The sequence below is a fragment of the Loxodonta africana genome, chromosome 22 (genome assembly GCF_030014295.1).
Source record: "Loxodonta africana isolate mLoxAfr1 chromosome 22, mLoxAfr1.hap2, whole genome shotgun sequence".
NCBI classification, from domain to species: Eukaryota; Metazoa; Chordata; class Mammalia; order Proboscidea; family Elephantidae; genus Loxodonta; species Loxodonta africana.
In genome coordinates this window covers 64,401,609-64,420,953 of record NC_087363.1, presented here as the reverse complement: position 1 = coordinate 64,420,953, position 19,345 = coordinate 64,401,609, and the positions used below count along the sequence as shown (strand labels likewise).

At 40.4% G+C, this 19,345-nt stretch overlaps 1 protein-coding gene across 6 annotated transcripts in view; it reads left to right on the top strand.

The window, feature by feature from the left end:
• The window catches only part of SLC25A26 (solute carrier family 25 member 26), a 152,726-nt gene that overhangs the window by 43,332 nt on the left and 90,049 nt on the right, over positions 1–19,345 (top strand). For all 6 annotated transcript variants that reach the window (XR_010319069.1, XM_010590068.3, XM_010590067.3 and 3 more), the window contains 2 exons: positions 3,659–3,763; positions 5,506–5,553. Coding sequence is in view for 5 of the 6 variants with exons in the window: in XM_010590068.3 (XP_010588370.1) it covers positions 3,659–3,763; positions 5,506–5,553 (153 nt within the window). In the remaining variant the exon portion in view is untranslated. The remainder of the gene's footprint in view (positions 1–3,658; positions 3,764–5,505; positions 5,554–19,345) is intronic.

Sequence of the window (19,345 nt, the reverse complement as noted above, 5' to 3'; positions counted from 1 at the left end):
TAAAGTAAGGAGACAAAAAGAAGGTCTATTCTTCTTACCTTGGACACAGTAGTGTGATGATATGATGCTGGTAGATATAAGAACCAAATTTTACCCATGAAGCAGCAAGTTTAAGGATAAAAAGCCAATATAGCAAGGGTAGGGGAGCAGAAAGAGGAAGAACACCAGTTCTTGTTTACTTTGTTAAGGTCCTGCACTAAATGTTGACCTGCGTAGCACCAAACCACCTATTGAAATGACATAATCACAGTAAGTGCTGTTTTTTGCCTGAGCCACTCTTCGGTGTTCTGTTACTTGCATCCAGAAGAGCTGTTTACTTCTGTTACTGATTCAGAACAATAATTTGTGACTATTAGACTACTTGGAAGACTGCAGAACCAGGCATGGGAACTGAATGGGAAGGAGGGCCGGGGCAAGAGCCACAACCAGGCACACACCTTAGGAATAACCCAGTTAGGATGCTGCCTCTGGCACTGTCCACTGAACCCTGGACCCTGGATACCGTCACCACTGGATGGTCCTGCTGTGAATGAATGGGAAACTATCCCGGTAGCCCTAGAACAGCACTGTCCAATAGAAAGACAAGGCAAGGCACACATGTAACTTTAAATTTTCTAGCAGTCACATTGAAAAAGGTTGAAAAGAAACAGCTGAAATGAATTTTAGAACATATTTTATTAAATCAAATATGCCCATAATGTTAACATATCAACATGTAATCAATATAAAAGAACCAAAACAAAAGAATCTACGTTATTTTTTCATACTAAGTCTTCAAAATCCTACCCTGTTGTTTTCTAGCCGCATATTCCTCTCATGGCTGGATGTGACCACTTACATGTCCCATAGACTTCTCCAACTCAGAATTTCCCAGTCTGAACTTATCATTTTCTGTCCACATCTGCTCTTCCCTCCTCTGATCCCTGACGTCATTTAATGGCACCACCACGTATCCGTCAGCCAGATGTGCGTCTCATTCTCTCCCTTCACTCCTAACTTTCTATCAGCCAACAGGTCCTGTTCTTTCACTCCTGACTGCTTCTCAGATTTGGAGCCCTGAGAGCACAGATGGTTAAGCCCTTGGCTGCTAACCAAATGCTTGGTGGTTCAAACCCGCCCCCGCCCCTCCCCCCCGGTGGATCTTCAGGAGAAAGACCTAGCGATCTTCTGTAAAGATTACGGCGAGGATAACCCTGTGCGACAGCTGTGCTTTGTTGCGTGGGGTTGTCGCCATTGGCTGAGACTGACTCCCTGGCAGCTAGCAGCAGTAGTCTCTGAGCCGCGTTCGTTCCTGGTCCCCTTCTAGAGAACTGCTGTAGGAATCCCGTAACTCGTCTCCTGCTTCCCAGAGCCCTTTGCCTTACTTCTCCCTCCTCTGCTCCCCGGCTACTCTGTGTACTACAGCCGGAGTGATGGACCCAAAGCCCAGATTGTCATTCCTCTGCTTAAATTCTTCAGTTCCCACAGCCTTTTGAGTAAATTTCAGGCTCCTTAGCATGACCTAGAGGGCTGCCTCGTCTGTCCAGGCTGGGAGACTGACTGTGAGTGGAAAGATGGCTCGGCCCAAATGGCAGACATCTTTGCAAACAATAAGCATTCAAATGTCTGATGAGCGAAGAAATAGAAATCAGATCATATTGTTTTGTAAGTCACATTTGGGAGAAAAATGAATCCTTTGTCATCATACCCATAGCTGTTGTAGTGCAGCACCATAAAGCATGGTTACTTTTCAGCTGCCCTTTAAAGGTGGTAGTTAACTCCACGACATCTGAAATCCCATGACGTGTACCTTTGTCCCTTGTATCCAGGGTACTGATGTGTACGTTTGTTCTCTGCCCACTCTCCTCTCGCCAGAGTAATACCAAAGATTTCGTAATGTTTATACCTTAGATCAGGAGTTGGCAAGCTGCCGCCTGTTTTTGTAAATAAAGTTTTATTGAAACACGTGCCATTCATTTGCATATTATTATCTGTGGCTGCATTTTGTGCTATAGCAGCAGGGCTGAGTGTTTGTGACGGAGATCATGTGGCTTGCAAAGTATAAAATGTTTACTAACCGGTCTTTTACATAAAAAAGATGATCTACCCTTGCCTTTGAGCCACATAATGTTGGAAAGACAAAGCCTTACGTGATATCCAAATTAGGTAGTAATCTCCGGTTAGGAATTAGGAGAATACAGATGAAAATGGATAATCCTTTTCGAGTTTGTGTACCCTATTTATGAAATGGTTTTGTTAAATTTTTTCATGCTGCTTCTGTTTTGCTACATGTCATTAAAGAAAGATTGTCCACATTTCTTACCACATGTTGTTAGGTGCCATCAGGTCGGTTCTAACTCATAGTGACCCTACGTACAACAGAAAGAAACACCGTCTGGTCTTTCACCATCCTCACAATCATTGTTAATGCTTGAGCCCATTGTTGCAGGCACTGTGTCAATCCATCTTGTTGAGTGTCTTCCAATATCACAGCAACACACAAGCCACTGCAGTATGACAGACAGACACGTGTATGACGCACACACGTGTATATATATATGTTTTTGGAGCCCTGGTTGCATAGTGGTTAAGAGCTGCAACATGCTGTGGGTGTTAACCAAAAGGTTGGCAGTTCGAAGACATCAGGTGTTCCTTGGAAACCCTTTGGAGCAGTTCTATTTTGTCCTATAGGGTCGTTATGAGTTAAAATTGACTCGACGGCAGTGGGTTTTTTTCTTTTTTAATGTATGTTTTTAAGTCTAAAAGTTTTAAAATTAATCTCAACCATATGCACAAAATTGAACACCAAAGTTAGGTGTGTGAAACGTAAGTTGTAGAAAAAGTTTGTCTTTGACAGACTGCTTAGTGTGCACAGGCGTAAATACAGCACTTCCATTAAAACAGTTTAAAATATCAGTTTATACATCTCTCTCCCTGTAGCCTGTTCCCTTTCTCCATCCCTGCCTTCTGCATAGTTCTTTCTGATTTGAGCAATTCTTTGTTTCTCCTATTTATGGAAGTTAGTAGGTGGCTGAGGCAAAATCAGTAGCCTGGAAGTGCGCATGTGAGGTGGCCTATACCTGGGGTATAGTAAAATTATGTATTGACTGGTGGGGTGTGAAGTATGGACTAGTCAGCACTGATGTCAGCTGGAATGCTGGAGCAGGGCCCACGAGTGCTGGGAGTTACTCCTCAGTTATGGGATGATGGGGAGGTCTGGGGTCCTGGGACTGGGAGCTGGTTGAAACAGGGATGCGTGGTGGGTCGGGATGGAAGGGTCAGGCTACTGGTTGATCATCAGCCTCGCCTCTCCCGACGCATGCATTACTTCCAGTGTGGCAAAGACCCATTTGTTCCTTCTGTCATCAAACGTGTGCCAGGTACCTTTCTATGTGTTGGGAATTCAGAATGAGTTAGTGTGCTTCGTGCCACTGAGAGGCTTATACGTGTCTGTACTTGGAAAGACATGGAGTGGGAGGGCAACAGGAGGGTCTGCTGGCAAAACAACGTGTGGCCGTTAAGGGTCCAAGTATTTTAGATTAAAAAAAAAAAAAAAACCTTTGGAAGTCTTGTGCTAAGCCTGTGCATTATGGTTTTTGGCTATAGTTTTTGCTTATTAAAAACAATTTTTATAGCTGATATTTCTTATTTAAGATGTAATTAAATTTATACATTTTAGATTGCCTGCCTGATTCGAGTTCCCTCTGAAGTGGTGAAGCAGAGGGCACAGGTATCTGCTTCGTCAAGTACCGTTCAGATTTTTACTGACATCTTGTATCAAGAGGTGAGTTTTTATTTCCTTTTCAGATTTCTAAGCAAATGCATATTGCGTGGCACCACTGTATCTGTGGGGCCCTGGTGACCCAGTGGCACCACTGTATCTGTGGGGCCCTGGTGACCCAGTGGCACCACTGTATCTGTGGGGCCCTGGTGACCCAGTGGCACCACTGTATCTGTGGGGCCCTGGTGACCCAGTGGCACCACTGTATCTGTGGGGCCCTGGTGACCCAGTGGCACCACTGTATCTGTGGGGCCCTGGTGACCCAGTGGCACCACTGTATCTGTGGGGCCCTGGTGACCCAGTGGCTAAGCATCCAACTGCTAACTTAAAGGTTGGCAGTTTGAATCCACCAGCTGCCCTTTGGAAACCCTGTGGGGCAGTTCTCCCCCATCGTGTATGGTCACTCTGAGTCGGGAGCAGGTTTTAGTTTCCTGTGTAAGTGTCCTACATTGAAGTCTTCCTGCAGTTCTTTTGGAATCAGACATGGAGTAAATCGTAAATCTGTAAGGCGTAAAGATATTACATGAGAACACCACTACAAACTTTGAGAACCCACGAACCGTGAAGAAGAAGTATGGTAATAGAGTAATATTAGTGGCCGGTGTCATAATGCTTGTATGAGATGCGATTCCTCTTTTACTGATTAGTGTTAAGCTTTGGGTCAAAAATCAGTTTTGACTTTTTATGTAAAAGATCAAATAGTAAATATTTCATCGTGTGACTCGGGAGCATTTAAGAGCCGTGGTGGCCCGATGGTTAAGCCCTCAGCTACTAACAGAAAGACTGGCAGTTGTAACTCACCCAGTGGCTCTCCAGGAGAAAGATTATTCTTGTGTTGTTGTGTACCTTCGAGTACCAACTCATAGTGACCCTGTATGACAGAGTATAACCATCCCATAGGGTTTCCTAGGCTGTGATCTTTACGGGAGCAGATTGCCAGGTCTTTTCTTCCGTGGAGCCAAGCTCTTAACCCTTGTACCACCAGAGCTCCTGTTGTAAAGATTACAACCTAGCAGATCATAGAGGGCAGTTCTACTCTGTCACATACGATCACTGTGAGTTGAAGTTGACTCAACAGCACCCAGCAACAACAAGGGAGCATTTAGCTGCTGTCCCTGACAGTTTTTACAGAAGACTTTTTTCCTGAAGAGAATCAATCTCATGGAAATTTTGATCAATCTAGGTTTTAGAGAAGTTACTCTTAATGGCCCGTCTGTCATCTAGGTAAGGGGACATTGAGTATTTATTTGTATGAATGAGGTCAATCCAGTTGAGGGCCCATGCTGAGCCGTGTGGATAGTCATTAGATAAATCAAGGCTTGTCCAGAAGTATTTCTCACCATTGTATTGAGCAATTATCACCGAGTTTCTGATGTCTTTTGATCAAAACTATGGAATAGAGTTGTATTTTTATATGAAATGATAATCAGCATTCTGTGTGCTTTTGCTTTGGGAAATAGATTTCAAGGGTTCAAGAGAAGAAATATTAAATAATAGCAACTAAAACTAAATTAATATATAGTCAGTTTCATTAGTGTGTATATTCCTGTTTTAAAAGTAGCTGACTGGAACTTTGTATACCTTAGGCCAGCTTAGAACCTTTAGTCTCTTAGAGAATTGTGGTAATTGTGAACCTTTTAAAACTCAGATTATAGAACAGGTAGACCTGCTTTATTCAGAACGTTATTCTGGAGTCTCCTCTGCTCTTATCACTTTCTGAGCTCTTGGCTTTTTATCTGTTTCAGGGCATCCAAGGATTGTATCGAGGCTACAAAAGCACAGTTTTAAGAGAGGTAACGCACTTATTTCCCAATATTGAAGCGCAAAACGGTGATGCTCTTTGTTCAGTAAATTTATACTTCTGAACTATGGCAAGTTTACTTGGAGATGCTGGCTTAAAAAATTAAAAGAAATTATGATCACTTAAAAAAAACAAAAAAAACTCTGTTTAGTCTTATCTTCCTTCCCGTAAAAGCATGGGTGGAGTGGGTTTGCTGAAAGAGCAATGCCATGGTCAGAACAGCTCATCCGAGGACTTCGTTTTTATTCTCGGGTGGCCAAGTGCTTGTTGTAGCCGAAATATTCAGAGATGACTCCATGGCAGTGGGATTGGGGTTTTTTTTTTTTTTTTGTTTTCTAGGAGTAAGATACCAAGTTACTGTAATAGGCAAAATTAATAAATTAGTAATGAAAAATCATACTAAGGGACAAGTGTCTAAGAAACCTGTACATGTAGTTAGCTCTTGGCTTGCTGATAGTTAGCAAAATATCAGAAGCTGGGAGTTGAGTCTGGGCTGGAGTCCTGGCCCTGCAGTGTGCTGCCGGGCAGGCCACTCCACCTCGCTGTGCCTTCCACCTCTAAAGTTCTGTGGTTGATAAAGCAAAGCTTCACCATTGATATGTGATTTTGGCATATTACTGCAGGAAGCATGTTTTAATCTTTGCCTCAGAGAGAAGAGGCTGTTTTGAAGTTAAAAAGTTCATTTATAAATATGTGTGATATAGGAGAAGCATTTGGTTTGGTGCTTAATTTTCTGTTAAGGAAAATATGAGTAGGAACCTACATACATCTACTCTGCATCTTTGTTTTGTATATGGAGTTCTTCTGATACTAAAACATTATCATGTACAAAAACGTTTTTAGTTTAAATGACTATTCTCATAATTAGCAGAACATCGAAGTCTTTCGAAATCCCCAGCTTTATTCTCAGGTAGCTTTTTAAATTTTATTTATTTAAATTTTTTTTTTTTTTTTTTTTTACTATAGATTACAGTCGTCTTCTTTTTTTAGATTACAGCCTTCCTATGTAACCCCAGCACTGTTACATATTATTTGAAGCCTTTGACAACTGTTAGTGTAGTGTAGTATAGTTAGTGTAGATCTTTGAAGAACCCCTTTTGAAGGCAACCTGAATGTTTCAAAAGTAGTTATTTGTATGAAGCTGACTTCCGCCTTTCAAAAATATCACCCGTACCATCTCTTCATTCTCTACTAATTTTCTGACTCACCAAACGTGTGTTGTTTACTCAAATTTCACCTGTATGCAGGAAAAAAGGCGGGAATAAACCCTTTTGATTTTTCTGAGAGGTGCGGAGTAAATGAATGTATTTACAGGCTGTAGAATACTGGCTTGCATACAAATAGATAAAACACCAGGTTACAACTGCATTCTGCTCTTTTAAAAATTTGTTTCGACACATATCAGGCTAGTAATTAATTTCTCGGGTGCAGTCCTGGCAGATAGTGTGACCCTACTGGGATGACTTTGTTTACTCAAAATGGCAGTGCTTTGTTGGAAATTTAATTGGGGTCTTCTGTATTCTGCGTATCCATAGACAATCCTTCAGAACTGATTTTACTTGAAATATTGTTCGTGTAGTAATCCTCTGTTAGAATGAGGAAGGAGTTATTGCTGAATGATATGTAGCTTCTTTTCAAAATGAGAAAAATAAGAAGTGATATATCTGCTTGAAACAAAATTCTTGCATTATAAATAGTTTGGATTCTTATTTTTTCTGACACGAATATCAAATCTTTTTGCAAAGAGCTTTTTTGATTGTTTCAATAAGTAAATACGTTAAGCCTTAGTGAGAATCACCAGGAAACTTAGACATTTATTCTGTGTACAATTTTTGCTTTTAAATTGTCTTATTTCCGTGGTAGTATAGCCTATTAGAATGAGATTGAAATTTGAATCCGTGCATTATAAGATAGGTTATGTGTCATCTTTAGATTTTGTGAATGCTGTCACTTTTTTTTTTAAACTAAATTTGATGTGTATGGAGATTGCATGCTGTTAGGGATTGAATTGTGTCCCCAAAAATGTGTGTCAACTTGGCTAGGCTATGACTCCTAGTATTGTGTGGTTGTCCTCCAATTTGTGGTCTGATACGTTGTAAATCCTAACCTCTATGATGTTAATGGGGCAGGATTAGAGGTAGTTATGCTAATGAGGCAGGGCCCAATCTATAGGATTAGGTTATATCTTGAGTCAGTGTCATTTGAGACATGAAAGAGAGAAGTGAGCAGAGAGGAGAGGGACCTCATTATCACTAAGCAAGAAGAGCCAGGAGCGGAGTGTGTCCTTTGGACCCCGGGTCCCTGTGCTGAGAAGCTCCTAGACTAGGGGAAGATTGATGACAAGGACCTTCCCTCAGAGCTGACAGAGAGAGAAAGCCTTCCCCTGGAGCTGGCATCCTGAATTTGGACTTCTAGCCTCCTAGACTGTGAGAGAGTAAACTTCTGTTTGTTAAAGCCATCCACTTGTGGTGTTTGTTTCATAGAAGCAGTAGATAGCTAGGAAACCCTGGTGGCATAGTGGTTAAGTGCTACAGCTGCGAACCAAAGGGTCAGCAGTTTGAATCCACCAAGTGCTCCTTGGAAACTCTATGGGGCAGTTGTACTCTGTCCTATAGGGTCGCTATGAGTTAGAATCGACTCGACGGCACTGGGTTTGGTTTTGGGTTTGGGTAGCTAGCTAAGTCCCATGCTTATCCCTTATGTTCTCCTAAATTATTTTATTTACTGTGACTTGTAGACTGAGGTCTAAGCAAGGCCAGCAGATTATACTATTTACCTCACCCTTTCAGGATTCATCTTCCTTGTGATCCTGGCCAAATCAGATGTGGCCAACCATTGTGGTGCAGTGGTGTTATTACAATAAGATAGAGTGGTGAGTAAAATCACAGCTGCTTTCATAGCCAGGCTGATTTCAGAGGGCCCATTGGCCCAGAAGTTCAGTGGAGGGCAGCTTCAAGCTCCTGGGTGTGAATTAGAAGGACTTCTATAGGGAAAGAAATCCAAAAAAGGTAAGTCGTTTCAAAAGAAATAGGAGTAAGTTAGGTTTAGCAAATGTGTTTTATCCCCACATTTCACTCAGCAGTCTTGTTAAGAGTGTCTACTGTGTATTGAGCACTATGCAAAAACATTTCTGTCCTGGGGGGTTTACATTCTGGTGGGAAATCAGCAGGGGGGTAGGTGCTTTACACTGACTTTAATAAATGCTGTAATGATAATTGTATATACAAGATGCAGCAGGGATTCTAGAAGCAATGCTTGAATATACTTAGTATTTGCTGCGTTAATAAAACTGAGTCTTGACTTAATTCTTGAAGGAGTGGGAATGAGAAATAGTCCAGGAGACAGATGGACAGCATGTGCTAAGGCTTGAGGGGTGGAAGAGCACGTGTGTACCTCACTTATCTAGGCAGACTTGGGGTTTCCACTTCTGTAGAAGAAGAGATAGTGATTTCCCTCTACTTAAGCCAAGTGAGGGGCCTTCAAGAGATCACTCAGAGAGTTGGGTATGTGCCAGGAGGAGAAGTTGACCCTCTCACCCAACTGGATGCTTGCTGATCTGTAGAAATCCGGGAGTCCCAGTGCTGCCAGGCGCCTGCAGTGGAGGAAATGAGTAAAGCCCTGAATCTGACATGTGCCTCCTTCAGTTTGGGGGACACATGACTGGTATGTGACTCTTGCGTGCACAAATCTGAAGGCGAGAAGCTGGCTGGAGCTGCCCCAGTGGTAGATGTTGCCATTTTGGTAATGCACAGCTCGTGGCTTCCCTTTGGTAGATAAAAGTACCTACTGAAGAAATTTGAGAAAGGTGAGGAGGATTCTCCCACCCCACCACCAAAACACACAAACACACTCACACAATTGCCAGGCTTCAATGAAGCAAGTCTTGCACCAAATTCTGCTAGCAATCAAACAGGCCACACCAGGTTATTTAGCCTGTTTTGTGAGCTCAGCAAAGGCCCCAGTCTGTCCCTTTAGGTACAGAAACCACCATCCTGATTGAAAAGTTCACTCGTAAGTAGACATGGCAGTTTTCCCGACTTAGTTACCCCCGATCGTCTACTTCAGGCAACGAGAATTCCTCCTAATCCAGAGGCTAGACACAGAACACCTAGGGCCAGGCCTCAGGGGACTGTCCTTCAGCGTCTCCTTCGCAGCCCTGCTGTCTGTCCCTTCAGTCCCTTTCCACAAAAGCTCTTCATAGTGTGTAAGTTTCTGGTGTGGCTTTCCAAAGACACTCCATCTTATGTGTTCTGCATCTTGTATTTTTTATTTTTTTAATCTACTTTGGAGATCATTCCATATCAGTTCATAAAGAGCACCGTAATTTTTTTTAATGATTGCATAGTAGTCCATTGTACACCTGAGCCGTTGTTTATTTAGCTGGTTCCCTCATTGATGGACATTTCGCATGTGCTGCGATGAATGCTACTCTTCATGTACCATTTTGGATGTGGTTGAGATAGCATGTAGGTTACATGTCATGAAGTGGAATTGCTTGGTTAAAGGTATGGGCATTTGTAATTTTGATAGATATTGCCAGATTGCCCTTCATGGCAGTACCAGTTGACACTTTTGCTAACAAGGTTGGAGCCCTCTGTTTTCCCCAGCCTTGTGAACAGTACTAGCTGTCTAAGAAGTCAAAAATGATCTCACTATAGTTTTGATTTTACTTTTAAGTAGCCTGGGCATATTAACATGTGCCTAAGAACCATTTTATCTCCTTTACTGTGAACTGATTAATTGAATCATCGTAAAGCGATTATGAGAATGAAAGGACGTGATCCATATACTGTACGTTGTACAGTGCCTGGCACATGATATGCATTCAAGAAATATTAGCTACGATTGTTAGTATTCTTGGTAACAATGAAAGGACCTGTGATAGGAAGCAACTCATGCTTGTGAGATGCAGTTCTGTCACTTACCACCTGTCTGCTCTTGGAAAGCCACTTAACTTCTCTGGACCTGAATTTGCCCGTCTGCAGATGGAGCTTTGCATAGACTGTTTCTCTTTGAATCTGACAGCTGTCCTATGGGGCAGATAATACGCTAATACGGCCTTCTAGAGACTTGCGTGTTAAGAACTGTGCCTCTAGGTTGTTAGGTACTGAACAGGTATGCAGTGTGGGAGGGCCATTTCATGATGATGAGTAACAATTGTTGGGTTTGTAGTAGAAGCCAAATAACTGTTATTACTTGTAAAGCTTCTCAGCTGCAGTTGGGGAATGTTTCATCCAAATGTCTTATAGAAGGGAGTTGTTTATACACTTAACAAATTGCAACCGATTTTATATTCGTTGACAACTTCTGTAGGAAAAACAACGTATTGGTATAATAGCATAAGATTACCCTAACTGATGGTTGAGTTGATGGGAATTATTCTCGTAAATGGGTTGAAAAAATTTCATGATTATTCATTTTTTGGTTAGGCTGATAATTACTGAAATTTAATTTCCAATAAGATCCATTTAGAGGAATACTTTCTTAATGAGAGATTGGAGCACTTGAGTTTTTCTGCTGAAAAACATTATGAAGCAAATATAGCGAGAACTTCTCTTGTTTATTTACTGTCGTTCAACCAGTGTGCTACTTCCTGCTTTCATGATAGTAAAAAGAGAACAAAAGTCAGTGATATTTGAGAAGAAAGGTTTTTTCTCCTTGTGTCAGTGCTGTGTGCCTGTCTGTGTGTGTGTTTACATGAAATTATTTGATTTGTGTCTTCCTTTCTCTTTTGGTTTATCTTTACATTTTGCTTCTGTTTGGCTACAAGTAATTTTGCCTTGTCTTTCCAGATAGCATGTTTTCCTCTGGAAAATAGCTATTGGATTTTTACCTCTTTGCGTTCTCAGACTCCAGCATATTGCCTTCCACAGAGTCAGCACTCGGTAGATACTGGTTGGTTTTTTTCTGACTCCTTCACGTTTTATTCCTTTTTGTTCAGGTTTATACCAGACACTGGGACTGTTCCAGAATGCTGAGGGAGTTCTAAAGGAATTACAGAGGGTGGTGGCTCTGCCTTTTGATTTTGATATAATAGTCTATGTATTAGGTGGGTGAAGAAATACACAGGGTATATCATTTTCTAAGATTTCAGCTCTCTTAAACCTTGAAAAAATAGTTTTTGTAAGTCTTGTTTCATTAGAAAAGTAGTAAGTGCTGTAATTAGTCACTAATTTTCCACATCTTAGTAATTCTACTGAAAAGGGGGAAAAAAGGGATTTATAAATCTTTCCAAACTTTTAATGTGAAATTGTTTTTCAGTTAAAATCCAATGCAAACATATTGAACCCTATTTTAATCCTACATAATTCATTTTATTAACTATGACCAAATAGAACATCTGTTAAAATTCCATAATGTTAGCTTCATGGGAAGGGAAAAAAGTCCCTGTTTGCTCTTGGAATTTGTCCACTGTTTTATTGTTCAGGCTTTCAGTAAATGTGTAATGAGACATTCTTATTAATTGGAATATTAAACAAACGCAAATGAAATTTCCCCTTTAATCACGGAGGTTTATAAGATGAGTCACTTAACTGCATTTACATTAGTATAACTTTACGGTAGAGATGTCCTATGAAGAATGAACGATAGCTCATTTGGTTCATTCTTTAATTCAAGTAAAATTATTACTCTTCGTACAGGAATTTTAGCCTACAGTTTTTCATCATCTCTTAAATAAACAAACATTTTTTAGAAAGAACAATTCAGTCAAATTATCTTAATATAGAAAAATTAGTCTTTTGGTGCATATTTTCTCATGTTTTGTTTACATGAAACCAGCTGCTATTTACTTTTCTCATTCTTTGGACGAATTTTCTCTGTACTGTACAGTTTTGAAAATGCTACATGTTTCCATTGTTGCACGTTGGCCATGTTGTGCTGGAGGGACACAGCTCCTGTGTATATGGTTTACTGGGATTTGAGAGCAGTAACAGGGCTCTTCGGTGTAAACATATAAGAAAACTATTGGATAAAGGTGGAAATTTTCTCTTAATTTTTTAGTTTAAATGGTAACATCAAAAACCATAGTGTTGAAGGAGCTCTGTCTGTATTTTTTTTCCTTGTGTTTTTCATCCCATGTGTAATATCCTCTTCCTTTATCTTTCTGTGTCAGTTTGGATTGCATTTAGCCTACAAATAACAGAAAATCTGACTACAGTAGCTTAACCAATTTTTTTTTTTCTCCTTCAATAAAAAGAAATCTAGAGACGGTCAAGCTGAGGCCACTGTACTGGGTAAATGAAGGCATTGAGGATTCAGGGTCTTTCATTCTGTTTGGCTGGCCTTAATGTTCTGGCTCCTTGACTCATGGCCACAAAATAGCTGCTGTACTTTTAGGCATCATGACCCCATCCTATTCATGAAGAAGCGGGAAGGGCAGGAGGCAATACTAGCTTTATCTGTCCCTCTATTTACCTGGAAAACAAAAGCTTTCATGGAACAGGATGGTGCCTTAGGTCCTTCCTGAGATGTATGGGGAGTGGGAAGTTGAGGGTGTAGTTTTTTGATGCAGGAATTGGGACTGTTGTTACTGAGTCTCCCTACAGTGTCTGCTGTATTGTGTGTTCAAATCCATCTGTCTAAAGTTCTGTCCCTTCAAAAAGGGAATCATCTTATGTACCTCTGGCTTCAGCCCATACTTGGGTATCACGTTGTTAACATCCCTGGAGCACTTGTCTAGACCATATTTTTTTGATCTTTAATTCTACTCTGAAAACTGTAATATCTGTTCTTATTTTTCTGCCGGCTTTGTTCTTTTGGGCACCATGTGGAAGCTTCTGTTTAAAGATCACTTTGCGGTCTCTGCTATGATTATAAAGCGACATTATTTCACAAGTGGAGCCCTGATGGCACAGTGGTTAAGAGCTCGGCTGCTAACCAAAAGGTTAGCAGTTTGATTCTACCAGCCACTCTTTGGAAACCCCATGTGGCAGTTTTGCTCCATCTTATAGGGTCGCTATGAGTCAGAATCGATTAATCGATGGCAATGGGTTTGGTTTCTTTGTTTATTTTGAAGACACAAGCTTATTTCAAAATAACCTGTTTTTTAATGCAGTTTTGATTTCAAAGTTCAGATCTCAGAATACCTGTGTTGATATGTTCATATGTAAACACTTTCTTTTTAAAATATATAAATCACATTCCTCTCCCAAAATTTCATATAGACTTCTGATTTATGAGAACTTATTTTCCCCAGACTCCTGGCACTAATGCCTACCTAAAGGTTTAATAGAGAAAAAAGAGATAAATATGGATTATTAATCTAGTTTATATTTTCTTTCCCACAAAAATTTATCTGCATATAAAATACAAAATATACAGCACACCAGAGTGGTTAAGATCTGGAGCTGTGGCCTCTCCCTCACCAGACTCGGGAGACCTGGGCGCAGCACAGCCTTACTAAGCATCAGTTGCTGTAAAGTAGGGATCACGTTTTGGACTGTTGTAAGGATTGTATATGAAGTAACGCATGGCAGGAACTCAGTGCGGTGACTGGAACGTTGTGAGTGCTCAGTAAATACTGTTACTCCATACTCATCAGGGGACACAGATGCAGAGAATCTGCTTTCATGGAGATGATCGTGACGAACGGTGGCTTGTAATGCATATCACCCCATGTTTGTAGGATTTGCCCGTATCATTCAGATGTTAGTTCACATGTCCCTCACCAAGGTCCTCCCCTGACCACACCAACTAAAAGAGACCTGCCCACTCCTTGTCACTCACTTGTTTCCCTAGCATTCACCATTATCTGAAATTATCTTCATTTCTTGTTTACAAATTTGTTGTCTGTTAACCTTTCCCCCACTAAAGTATAAGCACCTGAGGGAAGGGAGCCTTGTCTGTTTTGCTTCCTACTATTAATCCAACTAATCAATACCAGAAAGATGTTTACCTGTGTTTTATTGACTGTGCAAAGGCATTCTACTGTGTGGATCGTAACAAATTATGGATAACATTGTGAAGAATGGGAATTCCATAACACTTAATTGTGCTCTTGAGGAACCTGTATGTAGACCGAGAGGCAGTCATTCGAACAGAACAAGGGAATACTGCGTGGTTTAAAGTCACAAAAGGTGTGCATCAGGGTTGTATCCTTTTACCACACTTAATCACTCTGTATGATGAGCAATAACCTGGGAACCTGGACTATATGAAGAAGAACGGGACATCAAGATTGGAGGAAGACTCATTAACAACCTGTGTTATGCAGATGAGACAACCTTGCTTGCTCAAAGTGAAGAGGACTGGAAGCACTTACTGATGAAGCTCAAAGTCCACAGCCTTCAGTATGGATTACACCTCAACATGAAGAAAACAAAAATCCTCACAACTGAACCAAAAAGCAACATCATGATAAACAGAGAAAAGATTGAAGCTGTCAAGGATTTCATTTTACTTGGATCCACAATCAACAGCCATGGAAGGCAGCAGTCAAGAAATCAAACAGTGCATCGCATTGGGCAAATCTGCTGTAGGAGACCTCTTTAAAGGGCTGAAAAGCAAAGATGTCACCTTGAGGTCTAAGATGTGCCTGACCCAAGGCATGGTGTTTTCATTCACCTCATATGCATGTGAAAGCTGGAACAAATGAGGAAGACCAAAGAAGAATTGATGCCTTTGAATTATGGTGTTGGCAAAGAATATTTAACATACAATGGATAGCTAGAAGAATGAACAAATGTGTCTTGGTAGAAGTACAACTAGAATGCTCCTTAGAAGGGAGGATGGCGAGACTACATCTCACATGGTTTGGACATGTTATCAGGAGGGACCAGTCCCTGGAGAAGAACATCATCCATGGTAAAGTAGAGGGTCAGCAAAAAAGAGGAAGACCTTCAGTTAGATGGATTGACAACAGTGGCTGCAACAATGGGCTCAAGCATAACGATTGTGAGGATGGCACAGGAGCAGGCAGCATTTCCTTCCGTCATATATAGGATTGCTATGAGTCAGAACTGACTTGACAGCACCTAACAACAACACCATTAATCCAACGTCTAGGAAAGTGCCCAGCACATAGCAAATCAGAAAATATTCAGTGAATAAATCAGTGACTTAATCATACTTGCTTCTCGGAAGTAGACTAATTTTAAGTACTTAGCTATTTAAGATCTCCAGTAGATACTCAGGCTAAGATGCATTTAGCAAGAATTACAGGGTCCTCACTTAATTCCCTGACAAGTTAATGGTTTTCTGCCAAATAAAGTTTATCTGCGTTTCCAGTGAGGTTAATTTTCTTCTCGCCTTCTCTTATTGCATTTCTTGGTATTCTTGTGCCTTCCACAAATAGCCCTTATTTTTAATTTTATTATTTCTAGTGAAGGCTGGTTCTCTGAATATTTTATGTATGCAAAATAGTTTTCGAAATGACATGAAAATAGCAACAGCTTATTCATGAAGAAAATCCTTTCATCAGATACATGCAGATTATTTCTCGTGGGCACTAGGTGGACCAAAAATTACTGTTGAGATTCTCAGTACCGTAGACTACCATCTTACTGTACCATCTTGTGAAGAATATACCAAAGAAACTATGTTTCTGTCTTAAGAAAACCAAATTTGAAGGTAAATCTGGAATTTTTATGCTTTATTCAAGGATCATGGTTGAGGGAAGTCATTTAAAGAAACTATTGAGAATGTTTACCTGTGGGTTTGATTGCCTGGCCACAGATTACCATGGGGTCACATAACGATAGTAATTATAATTCAAATACTAATTATGGTCCTGCACTTTACATATATTTTTCTAATCCTGAAAACCATAAGGCATTGTGCCCTTTTTTTTTTTGAAGATATTTCGTTGAGATGTAGAGAAATTAAGTAATAAGCTACTATGTGGCAGGACTAGAATTTGAGCTCCAATCTCAAGCCCAAACCCATGTTTCTTGTTACACTTTACTTCCCGCTCGTATTTTGCAGGTAGGTTCACTGACTGTTCCTCTAACAGGCACAGGAAAATAAAGGCAAGGCAGATCTGCAGGACTTGGGCCACATCTGTCGACCCGAAAGTAGAGCCCAGTTTCTGAGTGTTAGAGGATTCTAAAAGATAGAAATGGTTCTGTGAACACAGCACAGTGAGGTGGTTCTAAATTAAGTGTTAATACTGGTTTCAAACCAGCCCTTATTAATGTTGCTTAAACTTTTTTGACTGATTTTAGTCTTTTGTCTTCTTTTGCCTTCTCTGGGCAAAATAAATTAATTAAAAAAGAATTGAAATAGTTTTTGTACTTCCTTTCTAGATCATCTAAGTGTAACCAAGTAATTAGCAGATAATTTACTGACTGGTGGAGAAGCAGAAATTGGTGAGAGAAAAAGGTATTTGTTTTCCTCTGCGAAAACACTCTGCTTTTTGTTATTGTGGACCCCAAACTTCTTTCTACAGTAAAACACTAGAGGGCGCCCAATGCTAGCGTTTTAAATGTTGGTGGCTTAAGCCTCAGTATGTGCGAACCTGGAAGCTCTTGATTGCTTGGTACTGTAAAATGGTTCGAATTAGAATAATGAAAACCCAAGCATAATACAGTGTTTTCTTATCCAAGGTGCCTAAATGAACAAATACCTTAATCTCTAGGTACATAGGTGTATAATAATTCTGTTTATTTATTAGGGTTTTACTTTTTTAAAACTTTTACCATGGAAAATTTTAAAGATACAGAAGAGTATGAGATGAACCCCTATCGGTCCATCACAGCTTCAACAGTTAGCACCTTGTGGACCAGTATTGTTCCACCTGTAGCCAGACCCACTTTCCCCACTTCGGTATTATTTTGAAGCAGATACCAGACATTATTTCATTTCATCCAGAAATACGTCACTGTGCATCTCCAAAAGATAAGAACTAGTAACTATATTTGTATTATCAAAAGTGAATGCCATAATCTCAAAGTATCTCTCCCCAATTATGAATCAGTTACAAAGGGAAAAATCGTAATTTCACAGTTAAGAAAACCGGCAGACCCTGTCTTATCCAAGGGGTCAAGGTTAACATCACCAGTGATCGGATTTATCAACATCATACTCCCACAGCGTGATGCATGGAGAAGGTCACAGCATCGCTCTTCTGGTATTCTTGCCAAAAAAAGTACAATCTCAGTCTAATCATGAGAAAACATATACAAACCCAAATTAAGAGACGTTGTACAAAGTGATCAAGGCCAGAAGTGTCAAGGTCATGAAAAACAACAAAAGATGAAAGAACTGTCACAGAGAGGAGAAGACTAAAGAGACACAACGAGTAAATGCAGTGTGGGACTTTGGACTGGACCTTGGAACAGAAGAAGGAGGACATAGGAGAAAAACTGGAGGGATCTGAGTGAGGCCTGCAGGACAGTTCTTCCCATCGCAGCAATACCAGCAGCTGGTTTTGATCGTTGTATTTTGATTAAGTTGTTAACATCAGGGAGGCTGAGTGAAGGGTACACGTGAACTCTGTTATTAGCAACTTTTATGAAAATCTAGAAATTGTTTAAAAAACCCACTAGATTTGGACATTGTATAAAATAATTTAACTGAAAAAAGATATTCTATGATAATAAGTTAAATTTGAAACAATTTATTTTTAATTTTTATCGAAGTGATTCATGTAATTGGTAACAAGTCAATGTGGAAGAACCTGTGAAAGCAGCAGTCTCCCAGTCTCCTGGCCCATCCTTCCGCACTCAGGTCCCGCTCTCTGGAGATAACCACCTCTTTAACTGCTGCTGTTTTCAGTTCTTCCTGTTACATCTATGCTTCTGGATGATATATTTAAACATCTGTTTCTTAAATTTGTCAATGTTAAATACAGTCTATCATGTCTTTGGAATGAAAGATCTGATTTTAGCTTGTGTTCTGGCCCATCCTAGCATTCAAGTTAAATAAGTTTAATTCCTATGATTACTTTAGAAACTTTAAGCCATATATGTATGTCTTTATTTCTGGTCCCACAAACTCTCAGCATCTTATAATTTCTTCCTTTATAACTTCCTTTTTGCCACCTTGCCCTTCTTAATTTTCACCCCCCTGCTTCCTGGAATGACTTTCTTTCAGCTACCTATATTGTCAAGAGGGTTGACATTGTCATTCTGGCCTTCACCACATTCACTTTTTTTTTTTTTTAATTGTGCTTTAAGTGAAAGTTTATAATTCAAGTCAGTTTCTCATACAAAAACTTTTGCACACACTGTTGTGTGTCCCTAGTTGTTCTCCCTACAATGTGACAGTACACTCTTCCTCTCCACCCTGTATCCTCCGTGTCCATTCAACCAGCTCCTGTCCTCTTCGGCCTTCTCATCTTGGCTCCGGACAGGAACTGTCCTTTTAGTCTCATGTGTCTACTTGAGCCGAGAAGCACACTCTTCCCCAGTATCATTTTATGTCTTATCAAAAAAAGCGACCCTATAGGACAGGGTAGAACCACCCCATAGAGTTTCCGAGGAGCACCTGGTGGATTTGAACTGCTGACCTTTAGGTTAGCAGCCATAGCACTTAACCACTACGCCACCGGGGTTTCCTTATGTCTTATAGTTCACTCTAATCTTTGTCTGAAGAGTTGGCTTCGGGAATGGTTTTAGTTCTGGGCTAACAGAGAAGCCGGAGGCCATGTCTTCTGGGCTCCCTCCAGTCTCAGTTAGACCCTTGCTAGACACAGTCACTTCTTCCATGATTTGTCTGGATTGATCCTACAAGTTAAATACCTGTGAACCAGTATTTGAGTTATTAAGACTTCACGAATGATTGCCAGGCCAAGTAATGTGCTAGGATTATATTTCTTTCTGTATTGGTCCTGTGTCATGACCACT